Here is a 21,758-nt window from a genome sequence, read left to right on the forward strand (position 1 = left end):
TGCGATACGCCTTTCTTGTAAATCAAGGCTTTTTTTCAATATAAGGACAAACACTAGTAGGCATCTCGAGTATCCATAAGGATATCGAAAGCTCGCTTGCAATCACCACAGAGCACGATTTACGTCGGTAAGCGGCCCTCATTCGGGAGCTTAAGAACCCAACTATATCGTCTTTGAGAGTTTATCTCAGTATTTATCTTAAATCCTCCAGACACAAAAACGTCAAAACACATGAGAGAATAATTATCCTCCCAACTTGATGCCATATACTTGAGCGGCGAAGTATCATCAACGTCTGCAACTGAATCACTATGATGAAGTATGCCAAGGTCCATTTAGAACCACCGCCAGTCAGTGCCGAGGCAGCGGCCGAGCATTCCAGGGAGTTTAGCGACAGCTATTTGGAGCGGCGTCTGAGGACCCGGCATTCCAGTAAGAAAAGCGATTCCCTATTTACTCGAAGGGCCCTTGACTATGACGGGATCAAGGATTCCCTCTTGCTTTACGACGATCAGCATTCTGACCCGAGGGACACTAGAGCGGTCAAAGTTCCGAGGCGACACATGAGCGGAGCCAAGGATTGTTTTGAATGCGATTCAGAAAACCCCGGTTGTGAAGTTAACTTCAATAGAGGGAAGCAGCCATGGTACTATAATAACAGCGAAGATTCCAGGAGCATTGCCGCGGATAATCTCGAAAGGCCTAATACTATTAATTCGGTCAGAATCAAACAGGTTATCGAAAACGCCACTCACTCTATCAAGAATACACAGCAGGCGTGTCTGGGGATTCGCGAACGATTAGGTAAGTATCAGTTCACGGGGCAGACTCCAATGCCGGGCGCTTACACTACAGATCATGAAGAACAAGCGGACACCGAGCACAGCCCTAAGACAGGCCTCAGCCGGATGACACCGGAACCAGCGGTACGGCAGGTGTCTGAGCCAATCGAGTACCTACCAAAAGCGATCATAGTGCCGTTGTTGGCGAAGGCAGCTTTCTTTTTGTTAGCGCAATGTGCGACGTCCGAAGACATTGGTTACTCATTTACCGGAACGTGTCAATTGTTAATCAGCCCGGAAAGCACAACCCTCACGCTTCCTCAACTAGACGCCCTTGTTCTACAGCTTGCCGGAATCTGGCTAGCTACACATTCAATACCAGCTTTAACCAAAGCGCCGTGGAGGTTCTACCAAGTAGCGGCTCAATACTGGAATTCTTGCTTGATTGGGCAGGACGTTCCTGACTTGCGCCGTGACGGCGAGTTCCGCGAACTCCTGGAACTTTGCGAGAGGCACGAAAGACTTAGCCGCCGCCTACGCCGTACGAGCTTGGTTGTTCTTTTGGTCTCACCAGTCGTCTTAACACTAGGACTACTGTTGATCCATAAACTCGCCTTTTTCTGGGTGACCTCGAACTCGACTGAAACTGCACACCGGCCGGTTTACTCTTCATTGATGGCAGTGGCATTTTCTCCGGCTCAATTTGTAATCCTGATTTGTTGCCTGTGGTCTCAGTTCTTCCAGGACGCCTTCCAACACTTGGAGCTATATGTTTTAGCCAAACATGAGAGCTTCGTACAGGATACTGAGTTCATTGCCGACCAACTCGATCGAACATGTCCCTCGGACACCGCAGGAATGGACGCTGGCACCAAACAGTCTCCGCTTTGCAACAGTCCCCCCAGGGCAGCTGTGAAGCTGGAAGCGATCGAGAGGTCAAGCGCTACTCACCCTGAAGGAACGCTCGAGCCGCATGCTCCCCTAGGGCCATACGCTCTCGCAGCCTACGAGAGCCCTCTCCAGCATAAAGAGATCGCCGAACCCTCATTCTCCGCCATTCGACCTGTTTCACCTGCTGCTGTTGTGGCCCCTCCAGAACCATTGGCTGCTACATCTGAACCGAGTAAAGCGCAGCGGGTACTACGTTTGCCCTTCTACGTTCTATCTTTGTACCTCAAGGTGCTACGACTCGTTTTCAAGATCGCCATATATGCTATGCTGCTGTCAATATCGCTTATAATTGGACCTCAGAATCGAAGAGAGCTAAGTCGACCTGAGAAGACAGTTTGATAGCTCTTTTGCGAGGCCGTAACGCTCATCCTTACTCGCTACCAAGGCGCTCACTGCCCAAAGCATGGGCCCAGCGTCAGCATTGTTACCTAACATTAATGTATCAATCATAACAATTGTTCTAATAGTGTAGTGGCTATCACGTTGCCTTCACACGGCAAAGGTCCTGAGTTCGAACCTCAGTTAGAACATTTATTTTTTGCTTGTGTTTCTCAAAAAAGCTAGCTAACTCGGGTTAATAGCCTGGTTAGGAGGCGGCAACAGCAAGCGTTGTCCCTTAATTCATTTCGAGTGTAACGCGCTCAAATTAAAACCTATATAATGATAGTGTTAATGCCGCAACGCCTTCGTGCTAGCGAGCGATTACACTTTTCCCAACACAAACCTGCTCTGGGAATGATAGTCTAAAGCCGCCGTCAGTGAGCGTACATAAAAGAGCAGAGTAGATATTTCAAGCTCACAATTTTAAGGATGATCCTTTCGGAAAAAAACAACCTTAACGAGCGCGCCGGTCGAGTTTGGAACCAAAAATCAGTGAAGTTCTTCTCCGGCTAGTCTCTCGTAGCGTCGGGATGCCCTTGGCTACGGTTCGTTGCTTGGGGTCTGGAGAACGTTCACTAAGGCACTATATCACGTGGACATTTGCTTTATATGGATCGATAACTAAGTTTTTAAGTCTTACGGTAGGCAAGACGTAATTCTTATGTTGGCAGCGATGACCTACGGACATGGCTAACAAGAGACGCCCGAAGAAGGTCATAGTACCTTACCGGAAATACGTTGGTGGTCAGGGATTTGTTAGCAACCGGGGGGCGAGCACGGAGTCCGAAGATGCCGACAACAAGATTATCAAGGGCAGCCGAGCGGATGGCGACGTTTTTCATACTCCTCAGGGGACTTATTACTACGACGTTGACACCGAGTCAGTCATTCAAATCAAGCCTCCTACGCCTGCCCCGGTGGCACGTCAGGTGAATGCCGAAAATTCGGAGGACATGGCTCTGCCGTGGGAAATATTCGAGCTTGTGCTGAAGCAATGCGAGCAGGTTGAACCGCAGTTTCTAGCCGTGTGCTGGCACTGGTACGCGATATGCGTGCCACTGCTCTACAGGATACCAAAGCTCTCCAGTGGGAACTTCAGCAAGTTTGTGGACGCCGTAGTGAACAATCGGAAGAAGCGGCTAGGCGAAAACGTGGTGGAGCTTGACCTCTCCATGATAATCCAGAGCGGCAAGAACTCATACGTATCGAAGCTTCTGCGACGTTGTAGTCCAAAGCTTGAGTCATTTATCGCTCCGCAAACAAGTTTTGGGTACGCGCCCTTAATTAGTCTGAAGTCGTGTCGCCATCTCAGATACCTGGATTTGGGGCTGGTCTCCGAAACAGTGCAGCTCGGAGAGCTGTTTTCAGCTATTAAAGAGTTTCGCTCTCTAACACACCTGTCTTTCCCCCGAAGTTCTGTGGACTGCAAAGGATTTCGCGACTTCGAGTGGCCCCCGAACCTTCAGTACCTCAAGCTAAGTGGTGGAATCACCAATGAGTTCGTGCGCGAAATCACATTCCCGCGCACTATTAAGAAACTGGAGTTTGCATTTTGTCCGCAGATAGATGAGCACTCAGTATACACAGTTCTAGCTAAGATCGGAGACCGATTAACACACTTACACTTTCATTATCCAATGCCATCTCTCCAGGGGAGTTCGCTAGACGCGGTGTTCCGGTACTGCTCAAACCTCCGGGTCCTTCAGCTGCCAGTGGACTATTGCTCCAAATGGGCCTTTTCAGAATATATGCTGACCCCCTTGCCCAGCCCGCGTCCTCTACGTACACTCATGCTCGAATGCAGTGGAAATTTGGGACAAGCATTCAAGGTTCACCCAGATGATATTACGATAGCTTTGGCAGAAGATAGACTGCCAAATCTGCGGACCTTACGTGTTTCTTCAAAATTAGGTTGGGATCTGAAAGGTAGCGACGTTAACGATCTGATTTCTTGCTTAGAAGATCAGTATGCAGACTTTCGTATATCTTATTTTTAAAAATTAATCATTGACAATTAAAAGGGCACAAAGTTGTACTACGTGCGCCAACGACAACTCACAATGACCTCTGCTGTCTATTTTAGTAAATTCCTGGTCACGAAGCAAGTCTTCTACGTATGTTAGGAGCCATTATCGGAAATCATGTTGGCAACACACTCTTCTTTTGGGCCTAAACTGACTTTAAAGTGATGAGAACAGAAATCTAAGCACTCATACGCCTTAGTCAATCTCAAGCCTCTAGTTCCTGGCCATGTACTTGTGGTGCCGCTAAAGACTAGTGTCGTCAACTTAGCGGATCTTAGTAGGGAGGAGAATGAGGACTTCTTCAACACTGTCCAGCTGATACACAGGTTTATTAAACACCATTACAAGGCAGACTCACTCAACATAGCAATCCAAGACGGACCAGAGGCAGGGCAGACAGTGCCCCACCTGCATACTCATATAATCCCTCGCTACCGTACGAATAACGTGGGTGACAAAATCTACGAGATGATTGACAACTGGTCTTATGAATCGTGGGAGGAGCGTCGCAGGGAGTACCTGAGCTCAGGTGGGCGTGAGGGCCGTAAACAGCTGGCTAAACCAGACGACCAACGCGTGGAGTCTTCTGAAGAGAGGATGGAGCAGGAAGCCGTAGAGCTGAGTAAAGAGCTGGCTAGGTTCCTGGAGAACAACCCTACTCTGAAATGACTATTTTTATTATATACAAGTTTATAAAGCAATTTTGGGGCCTAGGCATTGCGTTCTTGGGCGCGCAGCTTCGCTTTCGTCTCCTTGCGCTTGCGCTCACCACCAAAGAATGACTTCTTTCCCTCTTTAATCTCTCTGATGGGCTCGTTTTTCCGCAGTCTTTCGACCTGACTCAAAATATACTTTCTTTGCTGTGGTGGAATACCCTTCTCTTTGAGAACTTTAGAGTCCCAGTGAAACAGGTTTTCCCACTTGTTCTCGAATGTTTCGTTGAACTCTTCGCATTTGCGCCCAATCTTGCTTAGGAAAGCTCCAGCATCAGTTAGTTCTCCGTTTGGAGCAGGGATCTTTCTAAGGGATGCCTTGTTCACCCTCAGCGCAACATTTGAGCAACTAAAAAGCCTTCTTCCGCAAGCAGAGCCGATCATCTTGGCGCTTCTTTTTTACTTCAAAGCTCATCAAATCTAATTCATCCATTATTAGTATGATAGACATTCCAGAAATTTATCTCAGCAAATCACCATGAACTCAGTCACGTGTCATATTACTTTAGACGGTTATGTGACATAATCAAAATTGGGTTTATAATCGCATCACGTGCAACATAAACTTTGGATACATACGAATGGCAAGAAGCTCAAGCTTCAAACCTGGATTTCAGTCGGAACAGAGCGTGGAGAGGTAGTAAAAGGCGTTCCCGGACTTTTGGAAATGAACTCTAGTGACGAGGACGAGCGGTTTTTGTATGGCTCAGATGAAGAAGGGGCGGAAGCTGTGTCACCTTCTGAGAACAAGAATAAGAGACCGCTAACGCAACCCAATGACGAAGAGGAAACCAAGAAGCCCAAGGTAGACAGCACTGAGGATAATGCGGCCTCGAGCAGTAGTAGCGATGAAAATTCTAGCGAAAATGAAGAGTCAGACGAGGACTCTGACGTCGAATTCATCATCGGTGTCGGGGCGGATAGCTCGAAGCTGGATTCCAAGAAAGACTCTGCAACCGCCGCATCAGGACCAAAACCAACAACGATCGCACCCCCTGCTACAAATATAGGCTCCGCTGCTGTGGAGACGGAAGCCACTGCAGGGCTGAGTACAGCTGCAGTTGATGCGGACGCAGGAACCTCGGCCGCTCCTGGGACTGAGCGTCTACCGGCCATCGACCTCAACGCAGTTGGCAAGCTTGGCGACCAGCCAATAACAGACATTGACCCAGAGGTTCTCAAAGAAAAACCGTGGAGGCAGCCAGGCGCAAATATCAGTGACTATTTTAACTACGGTTTCAACGAACAAACGTGGATGGAGTACCTGCATAAACAAGAAAAGCTACGCGCAGAGTACAATCCCCACAAAATGCTTATGGGGCTACTGGCCCTGCAACAGCAAGGAAAGCTCAACGACTCAGGGTCCGACAGTATGGGACAGGAAAATGCGCCAGCGGCTATGGCTCCACCTGCTTTCCCCATGGGCATGCCCCCCATGTTTGGCGGATTTCCTTTCCCATTCCCTGGCATGATGAACAATATGAACCCACAGCAAAAAAAGTAGCTTCTGCTAGAATAACTCTGTATATTATATTAATTAATGATTCGCGTATATATCATCCTAGTCCTTCATTGTTGTGGGGGAACATCGCAAATGCGTTCTTAGACGTCCATGGCACGGTTGTTCGAAAAGTGTTTTACCCATGGCTGATGAAACTTGTTTAACTCAACTACACGAGTAAGCAGTTCAGTCCATTTGCTCTTGAGTTCCGCTGATTCTGCATCCAAGTTGATAACCTCGCCATTCTCGAAGATTAACTTGAAGCACTCACTGAAAAGCACAATGTCCGTGAAGTTGCGCACCTTTTTGATGTTGTCTTCAGTTATTTTGCCCTCGCCCACGACACTAACGACTTTCAGTAAATTAATCAGGGCTTGCGGCTTTTTCGTGATCTCATGATGTGCGACAAGCTGAGTTCCTTTTAAAACAAAGTAGCGCTTCTGCAGCAAACAATCGATATCACCACCTTCTTGCCACAGATAACCCTGGAAATTTATTCTCTGCTGCTCATTGTACTTGTCAACCACGTCCTGTGCTAGTTTCAACGTTTTTGGAAACTTTTCGTGCTTTGAGGTCCGAGGAAGAAAGCACATTTCTAGGGTGACTTCTCCTACTTCATAAGCAGGCTTGCGTGGAAGCTCACATAATTTTGCCTGTTGTTGAGAAGGATTCTTTTGCCTTTCCCACTCGTTATAAAGGGAGAACCGATACGATTTCTGTGTATACGACGTTTGCTTCAAAACATCTGACCTCAATGGTACAGTGCAACGGGCAAAAGAACCATCTTGAGCAAATTTGAGGTCCCATGCATCGAAGTCCAATTTCTTCTGCACATATTTTTTGTTTGTTGTGTACTTTGTCTTTCCGAAAGGCACTTTCTTCTTAATAGGAATGCGCTCGATAACTTCTACGAGTTCCGCTTGTGGTCTTTTATACCTGCATTTGACAGTGATTACGAGTTGAGAGGTAGTTCCGAGCTCTTCATTCTTCATTATGAGTTCAAATTCTTGCTTAACTTGAATGCCCTCTTTTTTCAGGGGTTGCCAGGGAGTCTGTACTATATGTGTGCCGTTATCAAGCTCCAAGGAAACCTCAGGACTATGTCTTTCAATGTCTTCTAGCCTCAACTTTTGAATTGATTTGACAAAAATGTAAAACTTGCCGAGGTCTTCTAATAGAGCAGGGTCCGCTGTAAATAGTGACTCTTTTTCCCTTTCTTCGTTAACAACGGTCTTATTACTGCCCGATATTGAAACATCGTGTTCTGAAGATGCAGCTTCAGTGGACAGCTCAGTTTTGGCAATTGAGTCGGGCGAAATAACTTTATTGTTTATCAGCTTTCTTGCCCTAACAATTTTAAATGGACTGTCAATGTGAGATGCCTTAATTGGGGATGGTGTGTGGGGTTGTTTGAAGTGCTCGAAGCTATGCTGTACGGAATCGCTTGAAGCAGATCTAATGACATCAAGCCCCTTTATGCTATCTGCTCTGCACACGGCGACATCGCTGTCAGTATTCCTCAATAGACCCAGGCCACCCTTCGGCCTTTGCTCACCATCTTCGTCTACAGCTTTTGAATCTTGGCTCAACAATTTCGTCAAGACTCCTCCATTAAATATTTCCTTGGTTTGTTTTTCATCTTGGTCATCAAGCTCAAGTTCAACGCCGTTCTGGTAGTTGTTCTCGTCCCAGATGTCATAGACTAGAGAGTCGCTATTTTTGCCAGCGCTAGTTTGCTTCAAAGACATTTCATCATGATTGAGTGTCCCGAGAACATCTCCGAGCTCCTTAGAGACGTCAAAGTTGTCGCCGGAAATATCAGGTAAACTGAGGTTTACAGATGCAACGCGCTTTTCCTTTACTGGCGTCATGGGCTCTTCGGGTTGATTTTTCTCGACAGTAAGAATATTGGTCTCCCGCGACGCTGGCTCTTCACTGTTATCCGTGTTCGCATCAGCGTCTCTGGACACGCATGTACTCTCTTGAAGTGCGTCATGGCTCAGCTCTCGAGGACTTTGGGTTACAGAAGCCAATTTAAGGTCCACAGAGATCTCTCTAGAAACTTTTGGTTTCAGCCGAAGTGGATCCAAAATGCCAATTCCACTTGCTTGAGGGACTGAGCAGATATCTCTCAGCTTGAAGGCATTCTCAGATTTAGGAGGAGGGTAACATATCCTGCTTCTGCTTATAATCCTGGGCTTGAGCTTGAAATTTGAGTGCATAGATATAGAGGAGCCAGCAGTGCCACTTGATTGCTGTGAAAACTGAGAATTGGCGCTGATAGTTGGCGAAGACTTAGTGTTCACTTCTTGAGAACGCCAGATTGACAAGTAGTCCGAGGGCTTAACTGAACTGGTAATGTCGATGGAGTCATTGGAGGTTTCTTCTAAGTCTCCGAAAATCGCATCCTCGTCAAAAAGCTTGCTGAAGTTATTGGAAACTATTCTTGTATCCTGCAACTGATTTGGGATGCCCGATGCTGATGCACCAGAATGCATTGAGGCTGTATCAGCAGCCTCGCTGCTATTGTCCCTGGCACTTTGGGGTTCTGTCTGTTCTGCTTTTTGTAGCGGTTCTGCAGAGTTATTCGTCAACTCAATGTCTTTCGCAGATGTATTGCTCAACGAATGCGCCGAACTGCTTCGGTTAATCGAAGAGTGGCAGCTGGTTCGAGTGAACGGGATTGGCTCATCGTTTTCATTGTCAGACCCAGGGCTTGAACTAAACTTCCCTTGTTCCGCCTCTTCATCATCATACCGCTCTGTGTCACTTTCTGAAATGTGTCCTTTCAAGTTTTGAAGAGAGGTGATCTTTACTGTGGAGGTAGAGCCGGATTTGCTGATGCGGTCGACATAGGATGTGTTCAATGGCGGTAGTGAAGGAGGATATCCATCGGCACCACTTGCCCCGAGCGAATGCGAGTGTTTTATGTCAGACTGCATAGATTGGGTAATGCTCCCTAAAGTATCATCTTCTCGTACCATGCCAGTGGATATTTGCAAGTCCTCTACGGAGTAGTTGCTCTGAGATTCGTCTGCCGACATGTCGCAGCTAATGCTCTCTTTGGCAGATTGAAACTCATCTGCAGTGGTGGCCATGCTGAAGGCCCGGGAATTGTTATCCGCGTTGTGCGAAAGCAAGCTCCTGCTAGACACATGATAGCTGTGGGCATTGAGAGGCTTAGAGAGATCTGGGGGCGCTGACGTCCTCAGAAGCTGGAACTTGTCCTGCCTCATGGTAGTCTCAAGATCTGTCTCGCTTTCATCCACGGAAGAGCCTGATGATAATCTCCCTGACGCCGTCAGCGGCTCGGCGGTGCTCAGCCTGTTAATGCGTATGGTGTTAGTTGTAGGGATTTTTGAGGGCGAATGTTGGGCGGAAGTGAACGCTTGATCGTCGGAGTCCCTCGACTGCAGCTCAAACTCGAGCATCTGCGGGTCGTCGCTACTGTCGATTAGCGGCCGCGTGGATTCGAAGGTGATTTTGAGCGGCTGCGTATGCACCTCCGAGGTTGTTTGGAAGTTGGCCTGTTGGTCAATGTCGTTCACCATTTCCTTGAGCCTTGGCACGTTTAGCGAGCTGTGGTGGTTGTCATATACGTGGGCGAGCCGCTCGTCCATGTTTGACACCGTGTTGGCTCTGAGCTCGGCATGTCCCAGCTGGAAGGTCTCATTGAGACTTTGGTCCTCGCTGTCAGTCTCGGTATCGGAGTGGTCGCGTTCAAGGTGCAGCGATGTTTTCCTTGCGCTGCCCGCGCCGGCGCGCACTTGCGGAAGCGGGGCAAGGTCCCACACAACAGGCGACGCGGGTGCAGAGCCTGCTGCGGCGTCGTCGACCGCGGAGTACTCGTGCAGCTCGAAATCGTCGCTGAACATAACTGACTTGCGATTGCCGTTTTCCAATAGGGAGTGCAGCGGCTCCGTGTCGGGGTCTACCGCGGCGGCGCTGGAGTTAGACCTGGTGTTGTAGCGCACGATCTCCTCCATTGTGTCGTCGCCGATTTCTTGCAGCGGGATCTGCCGTTTGGCGTGGATTGGGATCTCGTGCTCGATTTCGCTCAGCAGCGAGTCCACTGTGGCAGACGCGCTCTGAGCGGTGGCGCTTTGGTCCAGAAACATTTTGTGGAGTCGCGGGCTTGTAAGGCGTGCAATGCTGAGCGCAAGTCCCTTCTGGGAACTCAGAAAATAGCTGTTGGCGTGTGGAAAACGAAGAGCTAAGTTCAGGTAGCGACGCTCCAGACACCTCCCATGGCTCAGGCGCTTGTTGACGTCCAGTGCGATCCGCAGCCGGAATAGGCAATATGTAAACAAAGGGGCCGGAACCCCCAAAGCGGAAACCATCCCAAACGAGAAACCCGCTTCCCAATATGGACGCCCGCAGATAGATCACGTGATATAAACTGATACTTATCAGTGGCTCGCGCGGGAGCCGCCGAGCCCGTGCGCTGGGCCGCGTACACTTCCCTAAGTCCTACTAGACCTATAGACGCGCTTGCGCGCAGGAAGCGCTCGCACACTTGCTTCCTGATTCTGCAAAAGTGGCGCGTACTTTAGCTCCTTCCACAAAACCTACTTGGCACCAGAAGCAACTGACACCTCTCCTCATAGCACATGCTACTAGTAGTCGACATATTGCCTCATCTCTGTAGCACTTTCATCGAATAGGGAGTTTGGCCGAGTGGTTAAGGCGTCAGATTTAGGTTCTTCAAATGATCGAACATTCTGATATCTTCGGATTCGCGAGTTCGAATCTCGTAGCTCTCATCATTTTTGCACCTTACGCCCCAGTCACGTGATTCTGGGCTCAAACGCAACCCTTCTTCCAGAAGAGTTCAGCGGTTCCGTGCACGGGTCACGTTCCGCGAAGGGTGCCTATATGGGCACCGGCGTTTGGCACGACGAATATAGCAGTCTCGTGGTCAGTGATGAATAATTCGGGCAAACGTTTGCCGGCATAGCGAGTGAACAAAGCTCAGGCTGAGGCGCGCGGCGGGCGTTGAAATGCATTGCTGACAATGTGCGGCGACCGGCCAAAAACTCAAGCGAAATTTCAGCGCGGGGCTGCGAGAGCAGGACTGGATTTCGCGAAATGGGGGCTTTGTTGGCGCATGGGGGCGTGTGCGCCCTCGCAGCTGCCGATACATAAGCCAGGCGCCCGCTAGCGCGGTTCCCCGCGCCAGTGGCGCGTCGAAACTCGGCTTTGCCAAGGTCCCACGTGACAGGATGGACGGGTGCATCACATGGAACGGCGTCGAAAAACTCGCTTTTTCTCACAGGATACATATATAAAACTCAAAGGTCCTGCGGGAGGGCAAGGTCCAGTTGCGCCCGAGAACCATTGCCCTTCCGACAGCACAGAGGGCTCCAACGCGATCTCTCCCCGCAATTCTTTCCAACGGACCGCTATGGACAAACCCAAGAACCCGCAGAAGCAGAGCCTGACGCAGATCCCGGAGGCGCTCGACCCCGGCATTACGTTGCCCTTGTACGAAGAGGAGTTGCACGCCAGCGACGCAGGGCAGCCGCAGAAGCTCGGGTCTTACCGAGTGCGTGCGGGTCGCTTTTCCAATACGCTCAGCAACCTGCTGCCCAGCATCAGCGCAAAGCTACACCACTCGCGCAAAACAACTTCGGGGTCGTCCAAGCACGCACCCGACGCGGCCGTAAGCGGCTCGTCCAGTGAGAGTACCAGCCGCAGCCAGGTCAGCCTGTCGGGCCAGATCACGCCCCCGGCGATCGCACCAGTCGCATCCGTGGAGGTGCCCGCTGACGAGGCCTCCTTTTTTGCGCCACTCCCACCCCGCGACTCGGGCGACTCCTTTACCTTCGGGTCCGCGCTGCATGGCGTGCCCTCCAACACCGTCTCGCGCACGCGCAATAACACGGTCTCCTCACAGGTGACGTCTCTGTCGGGCATGCCACAGACGGCCGGCAGCTTGTGGTCAACGAACACGTCGCCCAACGAGCCGCACGTCATGACCTCTGCCACCGCTCTCAACGGGGTACCTTTCACCACCGCCAGCCCACTCAATGAGTACTCTGGCAACGCGTATTTCGACATGCCCAGTGTCGCCACCGGCAACGGCAATGGCGCCCCCACCGCCAACGCTAACGCGAGTAGCCTAACTGTCCCTGCCACTTCCAACGGCAACATCTGGGGCTCCCGTCAGCGTTCGCACTCCAACGCATCCAGCATCTATACGGACGCGCCCGTATACGACAACATGGGGGTCAACAGATCAAGAGCCTCGACGTTCGGCCTCGGCCTTGAACAGCCCCAATTTGTGCATAACAATGCTCCTCCTGCGAGACAGCACTCGCCTCCTACCCCCGCAGTTACAGACGACGTGGACCCTAGGTCCATCAACTGGGTTACAACGGACCCTACAGTACCCGCCATAAACCAAATTTCAACGCTGCTTCCCACCAACACCGTGTCTATATCCAACGTGTACTCCTTGCAGCAGCAACAACCACAGCTTTCCAACGCTATAAACCTGACTAGCACGAGCCTCGCGACGCTCTGCATGAAGTTTGGGAACGTGATTTCTGCGAGAACACTGAAGCGCATTAACATGGCGCTTGTAGAGTTCGACTCGGTTGAATCTGCCATGCGCGCGAAAGAAGCCCTGCATGGCAAAGAAGTTTCTCTTGTGGGGGCCCCGAGCTGCGTGTCGTTCGCGAAGGTGCTGCCAATGCATCAGCAGTCCATCACTTCTGCGCAACCACTCTCTTCTGCTGCGAGCATCAACGGTCCACAATCACTTCTTCAAGAGCAGTTGTATAGCGGCGCTGTGACACTTCAACAGCAGGGAAACATATCCGTACCTGTTTTGAATGGCGCGGCTAATTCTCAACAGTCACAGCAACAGCATCAGCATCAACAACAACAACAACAACAACAACAACAACAACAACAACAACAACAACAACAGCAACAGCAACAGCAACAGCAACAGCAACAACAACAACAACAACAACAACAACAACAACAACAACAGCAACAGCAACAACATGCCCACTCGCATTCTCATCAGCAGTCATCAGGTTCCAACTTCAACCCCAGTTCCAACTCCAGCTCCAATCATAACAGTGGAAACCCAGGCGCACCAACGCATGCTAGTTCAGAGAAAGAACACTGCCCTTTCCCACTGCCCCCTCCAAGTGTGTCCGAGTACAAACAGGCACTTGAAGATACCGTCAATTCTTTTGGCACTAGCCACGACTCGACTCAAACACAGCATGTTGTGGAAAATGCTATCCAATGTGGAGGTACAAGCGATACTGCTGACTTTGGACCGCTGCCCGACCCTCTACCTAACAGGGAATTTGATGCGCCAAAGCTACGTGAAATTCGCAAAGCTATAGACGGTAATATGATGTCTGATCTGGAGATCGAGCAGTTAGCTGTAGCTATGCTTGACGAATTGCCAGAGCTCTGCTCTGATTACTTGGGTAACACAATCGTGCAAAAACTCTTTGAACACTCTTCAACTGTTATCAAGGACATTATGCTAAGACAAACCAACAAGTATTTGACTTCGATGGGTGTTCACAAGAATGGAACTTGGGCCTGCCAGAAAATCATCACAATGGCGGACACCCCTAGACAAAAGATGCTGGTTGCTAAGGGCGTTGAAACCTACTGCACCCCGTTGTTTAATGATCAATTCGGTAACTACGTGATCCAATGCGTCCTCAAGTTTGGCTTTCCTTGGAACAACTTTATATTTGAGCATATTGTCTCAAATTTTTGGACAATTGCACAAAATAGATATGGCGCAAGGGCCGTTAGAGCCTGTTTGGAGGCACACGACATTATAACCAGAGAGCAGCTCCTCGTTCTAAGCGCTATGATTGTACTGTACACAGAATATCTGGCCACCAATAGCAACGGGGCACTACTGGTCACCTGGTTCCTGGATACCTGCACATTGCCACACAGACATTCCATTCTTGCTTCAAAGCTCGTTTCAAACCTAGCCGAGCTATGCTGTCACCGGCTTGCTTCGCTAACAGTGCTTAAAGTGTTGAACTATAGAGGCGACGAAAAAGCAAAGCGCTTCATTCTCGAAAGCATTTTCGGGAAAAAAGACAGCGCAACGATCCCGCAAGTTCTTTACCAAGTGCTGTGTGACAACAATTATGGTCCTACTTTTGTTTACAAGGTTTTGTCAATGTCTCTGCTGGAGGGGGAAGTTAGAGTTCACGTCGTTCAACAAGTGCGCAAAGTCTTGATGAATATCAGCACCACCCAGCTTCATCGTCGGCTAATGGAGGAGGTCGGTCTAGGTGGAGGCTCATCCAGCTCGGCAACGTTGCTGAACGTCACTGGCAGTTCAAAGCACCGTTCTAGCTTGTCACATGTTTTCAATGTTGATAATATGGGCCATATGAGAAACGTCTCTGCAGGAAGCGCTATGAGCGCTGGCTCACGACCACGGGCACAGTCGAATAGTGGAATTCTCCCAATACCGTTACCTGCGCCTAATGGAGCAGGTATTGTGGGAAGCAACGGACAGCCACCCACCCAGCAGCTGGCGGTTCCTAACGGATACTATAATTACCCTGGTGTCTTCCCCGTCACTGGAAATACTAGCCGGGGCTACTCAATGACTGGTGACGATTTATCTTCCCAGTTTGATATGCTCAGTCTGCAAAATAACACTCAAATTTCCCTTCCCCAACTCAGCATGAATAACAGCAACCCCCATTCCAATGGAAATCACAACAATCACCTAAAACCAGGGAATAGCAATAACGGCTCAACATATGGAGCATATGGATATTAAAGTGTTCTCGCGTCTCCAAAGACCAAGGTAGTCTGAGAGAGTTGACCTTATTTTCTCCGGTCGTCTGCCCTAATCCCTCAAAATATTTCATTTTTAGCATAAAAAGCCAAGGGATCATACGCCTGCCGGTTCGCAAGCCATAAATGCTCTCACTAATGAATAATGACACTTCGCCCAAGATGCACATACACTTATATTTAGTCTTTTTTTAATGATTAAAGCTTATGATAATCCTTATTCGGTCACGTGCATATCGCCCGCGACGATCATTTATAGTCGGATATGGCCCACAAAAAAGTTGAAGCTGACTGATATGATCATCGGTACACCGTAAGAATACAAGTTCGCCACTCACAAATCCATACTGGAGGGAAGCTTTCCAACCACAAGCAAGAAGAGAACTACTCCAATTTGCTGCTCTGGATCGTGAATTTTGGATTTGCATAGTGAAGAAATTTCAGGTAATTGTGGCCTGCGTGACTTGCGAGCGAAGTTAGGCGAGACGCATATTATTTCAAAGGGCTAAGGAAGGCGTTCAGGACCTAGAGGGCTCGAAACAAATACCTTGGGCGAAAACTATGAGTAGCGGGTTACCAGCTAGCTGGTTTACACCACAACTTCCCGCCCGCGGAGGAACAGGCCACCAAGAACGGGAGAGGCTGAATCAGGAGCATCGGGAGAGAATTTCTAGAATTTCACAGAACGAGCATGCGCTGAGAGACGCTTTTCAGTTACGGGGAGAGGAATGGGCCAATGTTCCCAATCCAATGGCCTCAAGCCGCGAAACGCATAGGTTCACTACCAGAACTTCCGACACTCCGTCAGTCATTGGAGACGGGGGCGCGACGCATGGTGACCTTAAGGCCGTCTCTGAGGGCGCCAGCTCGGAAGAAGACGTACAGATGTCTGGAACAGAGGAGGCGCTCAATGCTAGACTCATTCAAAAATTCGAAGAGCAGGCTCAAGGAAAGTTGAATGAATGTATCAAAGTGATCGAGGGGAGGAGAGACGTGTTGCTTCACTCCTTTGAGTCAGATAACACATTACTTCAGCAGCTACAGAGCGGAAATCGGGAGGCTACAGACCCTGACTTTATCTCCAGTATAAATAGGCTGCAGAGAATCCGATTGCGTGCGATTGAGATGGAAACGTTACAACTACAAAGAGTTAAGCTATACTTCAAATCCAGGTTGTCAGAGTTCAAAGTCCTTGTTCGCAACCACATGCTGGCTAAAGCAAATGGCGAACACACCGAAAACCCTTTAAAGGTTTGCAAGAATATGTTCAAAGATTTGAATCCGCATTTGGCTTCAGGCATGAAACTGGCCTTGGCAAGCAAAAATGATGAGCCAGGCCAGGTAAGTTTAATGAGCTTAAAGGATCGTCTTCCGCACGCTCTGTATCAAGCGCCTGCTGCCTCCAAGAAATTCCCACTGAGGCATTTGCCCTCCGAGATTTTAGGTCTTGTTCTCGACAGACTCTCTCAAAAGGCGGAGATAGTTAAGCTATTGTCAGTCTGCAAGTCATGGGCCGAAATAATAGTCAAGTTGCTATACTACAGGCCCCATATCAACAAGAAGTCTCAACTCGATCTCTTTATGAACACAATGAGGAAGCCAGCCAGTGAAACAGTTTTTAATTACCGGGCTATGATCAAAAGACTCAATTTCTCATTCGTTGGCGATTACATGACCGATGAGCAGCTAATTCTTTTTGTTGGCTGCCCTAATCTTGAAAGGCTGACACTCGTCTTTTGCAAACATATTACGAGCTCCTCTATATCTGCGGTTCTACACGGTTGCAAATACCTTCAAAGCGTTGACATAACAGGCATAAAAGAGGTATCTGATAGTATTTTCAATACCCTGGCTTTCCAATGTCAACGAGTGCAAGGCTTTTACGTTCCACAAGCAAGGGATGTATCCTTCGCTGCATTGCATACTTTTGTTACACATGCTCCACTGCTGAAGAGGGTCAAGATAACTGCAAACGTTAACATGAATGACGATCTTGTCTCACTTTTGGCTACGTTATGTCCGCTTCTTGTTGAAGTGGATATAACATCCTCACCAAATGTTCATGACGAAAGCCTCGTTAGGCTTTTTTGTCAACTAACGCAGCTTCGCGAGTTCAGAATAACTCATAATTCCAATATCACAGATAAGCTTATGAAGGGACTGTCTCAAACTGTCAACCATCTGCCCGCCTTAAGATTGGTGGATTTGTGTGATTGTGAAAACATTACCGACAAAAGCGTTGAATTACTGGTCTCGCTTGCCCCAAAACTTAGAAATGTGTTTCTGGGAAAGTGCAGCAGAATTACGGACAATTCTTTAGTTCATCTCTCTCGCTTAGGCAAGAACCTACAGACTATTCATTTTGGACATTGCTTTAACTTAACGGATAATGGTGTGAGGGTGCTTATTCAGTCGTGTCCTAGAATTCAATACGTGGACTTCGCTTGCTGCACAAATTTGACAAACCGCACGCTTTACGAACTAGCTGACTTGACGAAGCTGAAAAGAATAGGCCTAGTGAAGTGCTCACAAATGACAGACGAAGGTCTACTAAACATGATGGCGCTTCGTGGGCGAAACGATACACTCGAGAGGGTCCATCTTTCTTACTGCTCAAATCTCACAATTTACCCCATTTATGAGCTATTAATGGCTTGTCCAAAATTGTCGCATCTCTCGCTTACAGCTGTGCCCTCATTTTTACGCTCTGACATTACCGCTTTCTGTCGAGCAGCTCCATCAGACTTCAGCGAGAACCAGAGGCAAATTTTTTGTGTCTTTTCAGGGAAGGGTGTACACAAGTTAAGACACTATTTGATGAGTTTGACTGCACCAACGAATGGCCCTCAAAGTAACGTTCGAGAGGTTTTGACAAATTTTATTGTGCTGAAAAACCTTATCAAAGATGGTGAAGATCTCGAAGCGGGATTACGAAGGGTCGCTAATGAACTCAATCAAGAAACCCCTGCAATCTTAGCAGCAACGCAGAGTCTCACCCCACTTAATGCGTTGAACAACAATGATTTTGCTTTCCAGAATATAAATTTCGAGCGACTGGACGACGTGTTTTTCTCTTTGCAACGTGTGCCACAAGATAGGATTTTGAATGAACAGGATGTTGATAGGCTCTTCCCATTGATTGATGAGGGGTTCTGTGAAGATCCAGATTCAGAACAGTTTGCAGGCAGAGACGGATGTGTGGCACCGGAGGCATCAGAGGATTTGAATTGTGAGCTTGCCCAAATGGTTCGTAAATTTCACGATTTGCAGGAACGGGTATGCGACTTTGAGGTTAATGTCGCCAGCATGGTGAGGGTTCAGTTTCAATTTGCTGGTGCATTGCTCAATGAAATGACGCATATTTACTTCCAGATGGTTGACCTCAATCGTTGTATCTCGCAAATTCAAACTAGAGTTTACGACATGGGAGACGAAAAGAACCTGAAAGGACTAACAATTTGGCGCATCATATGGCAAGAAAAATTTGAGCACATGCTAGAAAAATATGAACTTACTACGGTTGTTTTGAGACTTTATCTTAGAGATAATGTCGCGGCACTTACAAGGCAACGCGAGCTGTTCCTAGCCAGACAAAGGGCAACTCTCGAAGCTTCAGATAGACAGGAAAGAGACCCTGAGTCCCCACTTCCGCAAACTGACATCGTTGCATGGAATTCCGATCCTGATGACAGAGGCAATCCTTGGAGAAGATTTGAGGTTCCCAACGAAATGCGGCTAATACAGTTTGGATTGCGTGGCATCCCAGTACCTTCTAACGAGCTCCCATCAGTCCAAACTTTTTTTCCAAACAACATAGGTCCTGCTGACACTTCGCCGGATGAAGATGAATATCTAGAGGACGCGTAAAATATTAGCATTAAGTTTATACAATAGTTCAAGGGTTGTTTGATTAGGTGTTTTTTAGTATTCATGGGGATGGGGAGAGCAAATCTATATTGTACTCTTTTGCTATTCCCAACAAGGCCTCCTCGCTGTCTAGGTTTCTGACAAAGGTTTGGGCTGACTGAAATTGCTCTTCTAGTTTCACAATTTTTAACTTGTAATCTCTATTGAACTCTTCCTTTAACGCCACAACTTTCTCGTCTAACCAAGCAGCGAAGCTAAGCCTCTTCTCATCTTCAGGCATATGCTTAACAAAGAAACTGAGGTCACCGTCGGCCTCATTAGCCAGCGAAGCATCATTAAGATTAATGTATCTTAAGAGGTTGTGAAAATAATGACTGAGAACCCTTCTATCCTCATCTATCGAGTTGAGAGACTTCTCCAAACAACTAGGATTACCGGTCTGGCCTGAGTCCCGCTCCGTTGGTTTAGACAGCGAATGTTCCTCGCCAGTAGTGGTTACTTCTGGACCCAACGTTTCTTTGAAAATTGTAGTAGATTCTTCGTTGGGAATGGGTAAAGCAGCTGATCCTGAACCGATTGAAAATGGCTGAGAACCGGGCGCTTGTTCGATTGGAAATGTTGCAGTCTTCTTCTCTGGCACTCTATCATTGACAAAATGCTGCTCTGAGCTCACAGTAGTAGCCTTCGGGCTTTGAAGTACCTTATTAGTACCTTTGGTATTAGATGCGTAATTTTCCAATAGTCCTACTCCGAAAAATGGATGCTCACCATCATTAACAGACACAGAAGAGGGTTTGACGGTTGGCAGTGAAGCATTCTCGCTAAGAAGTCCAGCTGAGCTGAATTTGCCTCCTTTGAAAGAGCTCTTTCCCGGGCTTTCTTCGGTGCGGTGTACAGGGGTGTGGATAGGGCTCGAGCCCTCTGATTTCGAGCTATTTCTTCCAGGACTGTCATCCGAAGAATCACTTATTTCGACGTCCATGTCAATTTTGTCCAAAATGCCTGAAGACGACTTGCCATGGCTGCCTGAGGGATTCTTCATTTCAACACTTCCTTCGGAGATGAGCGCCTGTTTAACAGGCGTGCTGGGGAATTTTTCGGCTGATGATCCTTTTTTGTTGAGATGCAGCTGGAACGCGTTCTCAGGAATAATGAACTCGCTATTCCCATGTGCACTGAAACTAAACGCATCAAAGCTATCGTCAATAATAGGGTTTCGAGCTGTGTCCTCTTTTTGAGGAGACCGAGACTTGAAGTTGACGATAATACTCTTTGTAGAGTTGGTGTCGCTCTCATTCAATTCATCTTCGGCAAGCATCGGAGTCTTGGAATTGGTTCTTAACTTGATACGCCTTCTTGGTGATGTGCTGCTTTCTTTCCCTGCAAAAGGTGGTGCTGAGATCTCTCTTTGAGCAAAGTCTGAGTTAAGTGAACTTGATCCTTTCGGTAGGTTTTCTGAGAGATTTGACTGCTCTTTATCAGCGAAAGGCTCTAAAATGTTTGTCCCCTCTGGATCGCCCTGCGACAGCAAATCTTCAGAAACCTTCGGGAGCTCAATTGATTGAGTTATTGGTATTGGTGCGTCTTTCTTCGGCCGGCCCCTGGGCCGTTTTGGTTTGATTTCTGCTGAGGATTCATCGATTATTTTCTTAGGTCTTCCTCGCTTCCGTTTGACCACAACTTCTTTCTCTGTAGACTGTGGAGCCCCCTCGGTTGAATTTTCATGGTCTCCTTCTCCAACTATCCGCTGCTTTTTCGGTCTCCCACGCTTGCGGGGTTCGTGTGGTAACTCGTTAATGTGACTGGACCTAGGGCGGCCTCTCTTGATTACGGACTCCTCTACTGTAGTTTGTTCCTCGAACCTTTTGAGCAGAGAGCCAAACATTTCGTAATAGTCTAAGGAAGGGGGAGTATTGACATCAGTACTAAGGCTTGAATTCATGAGCTTAGCTTTCAAGCTTTCAAGCAGTAGTTGATTTGGCATTGTTTCGAAAAAGTGGCAATTGCCCCCATTACAGCACACAAAATGCTCCCATATTGGATCGTCACCAACTTCCCAGGATCCGATAATTTTGCTGCAGTACACGCAATACGTAGTATCGTTATGGTCCTCCTGAAGCTCAGAAGACGGAAGCCCAAGGTCGTAGCGCAAAAGCCCAGCTTTTGCCATAGACTCTGCAGACAATCCAGGCTGTTCGGAATGACTCCAGCCCTCATTAAAGGTCCATTGCCGCAGACTAATCATGTCTTCGCTGTGTGGGTCACTAAATGGCGCTTCCATAGACCAATCAATCGGCTTTGCCTTATAATATGACCGCATCAGCACGAGCTTGAGAGCAGAGTTGAGGCAACCAGGGCTTAGCTTCAGGTGTTTTTCGAGTACTTTGCTTAATGTAAGTGTTAATGCCTTGGCTCGACACTCGTGGAAATTGTAGGTATTCAATCCGCAATAGCAGCATGACACATAATCCCTGCACAGAGCCTCGCCGATGAAGGTGGGCTGGTACTCAAACCCTAGCTGTGCCATGGCCTTCGCAGGTATCACTCTATATGGCCATGTACATCTCTTTCCTTGCACATTGAACACTCGGCAGAAGGACTCATGGCGGTCTCGATACCTGTGAAAAGCTGAAGACATTGTTAGCAAGACGAGTGCAAGCAAGCGGTCATTGAGCCTGGTGCTTCTCTAACCCCTGCGCAATTATGATAGTCAGTAAACAGAAAAGATCAA

General features: G+C 48.2%; 9 protein-coding genes and 2 non-coding genes across 11 annotated transcripts; 8 read left to right on the plus strand and 3 right to left on the minus strand.

The window, feature by feature from the left end:
* Window positions 1–311: 311 nt before the first annotated feature.
* KLTH0F07348g (KLTH0F07348p) lies at window positions 312–2,072 on the plus strand (the record flags this gene model as incomplete). Its single annotated transcript, XM_002554477.1, has 1 exon — window positions 312–2,072. One exon carries the CDS (start codon window positions 312–314, stop codon window positions 2,070–2,072), a length of 1,761 nt encoding a protein of 586 aa, XP_002554523.1.
* A 118-nt stretch (window positions 2,073–2,190) lies between these two features.
* KLTH0F07370r lies at window positions 2,191–2,263 on the plus strand. Its single transcript has one exon. It is a non-coding gene; the product is annotated as a tRNA-Val (tRNA).
* A 537-nt stretch (window positions 2,264–2,800) lies between these two features.
* Window positions 2,801–4,111, plus strand: PFU1 (Pfu1p; the record flags this gene model as incomplete). Its single annotated transcript, XM_002554478.1, has 1 exon — window positions 2,801–4,111. The coding sequence occupies one exon, from the start codon at window positions 2,801–2,803 to the stop codon at window positions 4,109–4,111; it is 1,311 nt and encodes a 436-aa protein (XP_002554524.1).
* Window positions 4,112–4,174: 63 nt separating this feature from the next.
* HNT2 (bis(5'-adenosyl)-triphosphatase) lies at window positions 4,175–4,807 on the plus strand (the record flags this gene model as incomplete). Its single annotated transcript, XM_002554479.1, has 2 exons — window positions 4,175–4,228; window positions 4,313–4,807. The coding sequence occupies 2 exons, from the start codon at window positions 4,175–4,177 to the stop codon at window positions 4,805–4,807; spliced, it is 549 nt and encodes a 182-aa protein (XP_002554525.1).
* Window positions 4,808–4,848: 41 nt separating this feature from the next.
* Window positions 4,849–5,235, minus strand: FYV4 (mitochondrial 37S ribosomal protein mS41; the record flags this gene model as incomplete). The annotated part of the gene is made up of 1 exon (XM_002554480.1): window positions 4,849–5,235. One exon carries the CDS (start codon window positions 5,233–5,235, stop codon window positions 4,849–4,851), a length of 387 nt encoding a protein of 128 aa, XP_002554526.1.
* Window positions 5,236–5,518: 283 nt separating this feature from the next.
* Window positions 5,519–6,355, plus strand: FIP1 (cleavage polyadenylation factor subunit FIP1; the record flags this gene model as incomplete). The annotated part of the gene is made up of 1 exon (XM_002554481.1): window positions 5,519–6,355. One exon carries the CDS (start codon window positions 5,519–5,521, stop codon window positions 6,353–6,355), a length of 837 nt encoding a protein of 278 aa, XP_002554527.1.
* Window positions 6,356–6,453: 98 nt separating this feature from the next.
* Window positions 6,454–10,692, minus strand: BUD4 (Bud4p; the record flags this gene model as incomplete). The annotated part of the gene is made up of 1 exon (XM_002554482.1): window positions 6,454–10,692. One exon carries the CDS (start codon window positions 10,690–10,692, stop codon window positions 6,454–6,456), a length of 4,239 nt encoding a protein of 1,412 aa, XP_002554528.1.
* A 323-nt stretch (window positions 10,693–11,015) lies between these two features.
* Window positions 11,016–11,115, plus strand: KLTH0F07502r. Its single transcript is given in 2 exon segments — window positions 11,016–11,052; window positions 11,072–11,115. It is a non-coding gene; the product is annotated as a tRNA-Leu (tRNA).
* A 641-nt stretch (window positions 11,116–11,756) lies between these two features.
* JSN1 (Jsn1p) lies at window positions 11,757–15,143 on the plus strand (the record flags this gene model as incomplete). The annotated part of the gene is made up of 1 exon (XM_002554483.1): window positions 11,757–15,143. The coding sequence occupies one exon, from the start codon at window positions 11,757–11,759 to the stop codon at window positions 15,141–15,143; it is 3,387 nt and encodes a 1,128-aa protein (XP_002554529.1).
* Window positions 15,144–15,721: 578 nt separating this feature from the next.
* GRR1 (SCF ubiquitin ligase complex subunit GRR1) lies at window positions 15,722–19,027 on the plus strand (the record flags this gene model as incomplete). Its single annotated transcript, XM_002554484.1, has 1 exon — window positions 15,722–19,027. One exon carries the CDS (start codon window positions 15,722–15,724, stop codon window positions 19,025–19,027), a length of 3,306 nt encoding a protein of 1,101 aa, XP_002554530.1.
* Window positions 19,028–19,088: 61 nt separating this feature from the next.
* On the minus strand, window positions 19,089–21,665 carry BIR1 (survivin; the record flags this gene model as incomplete). The annotated part of the gene is made up of 1 exon (XM_002554485.1): window positions 19,089–21,665. The coding sequence occupies one exon, from the start codon at window positions 21,663–21,665 to the stop codon at window positions 19,089–19,091; it is 2,577 nt and encodes an 858-aa protein (XP_002554531.1).
* Window positions 21,666–21,758: the final 93 nt, after the last annotated feature.

This window comes from Lachancea thermotolerans (assembly GCF_000142805.1).
Source record: "Lachancea thermotolerans CBS 6340 chromosome F complete sequence".
NCBI lineage: Eukaryota > Fungi > Ascomycota > Saccharomycetes > Saccharomycetales > Saccharomycetaceae > Lachancea > Lachancea thermotolerans.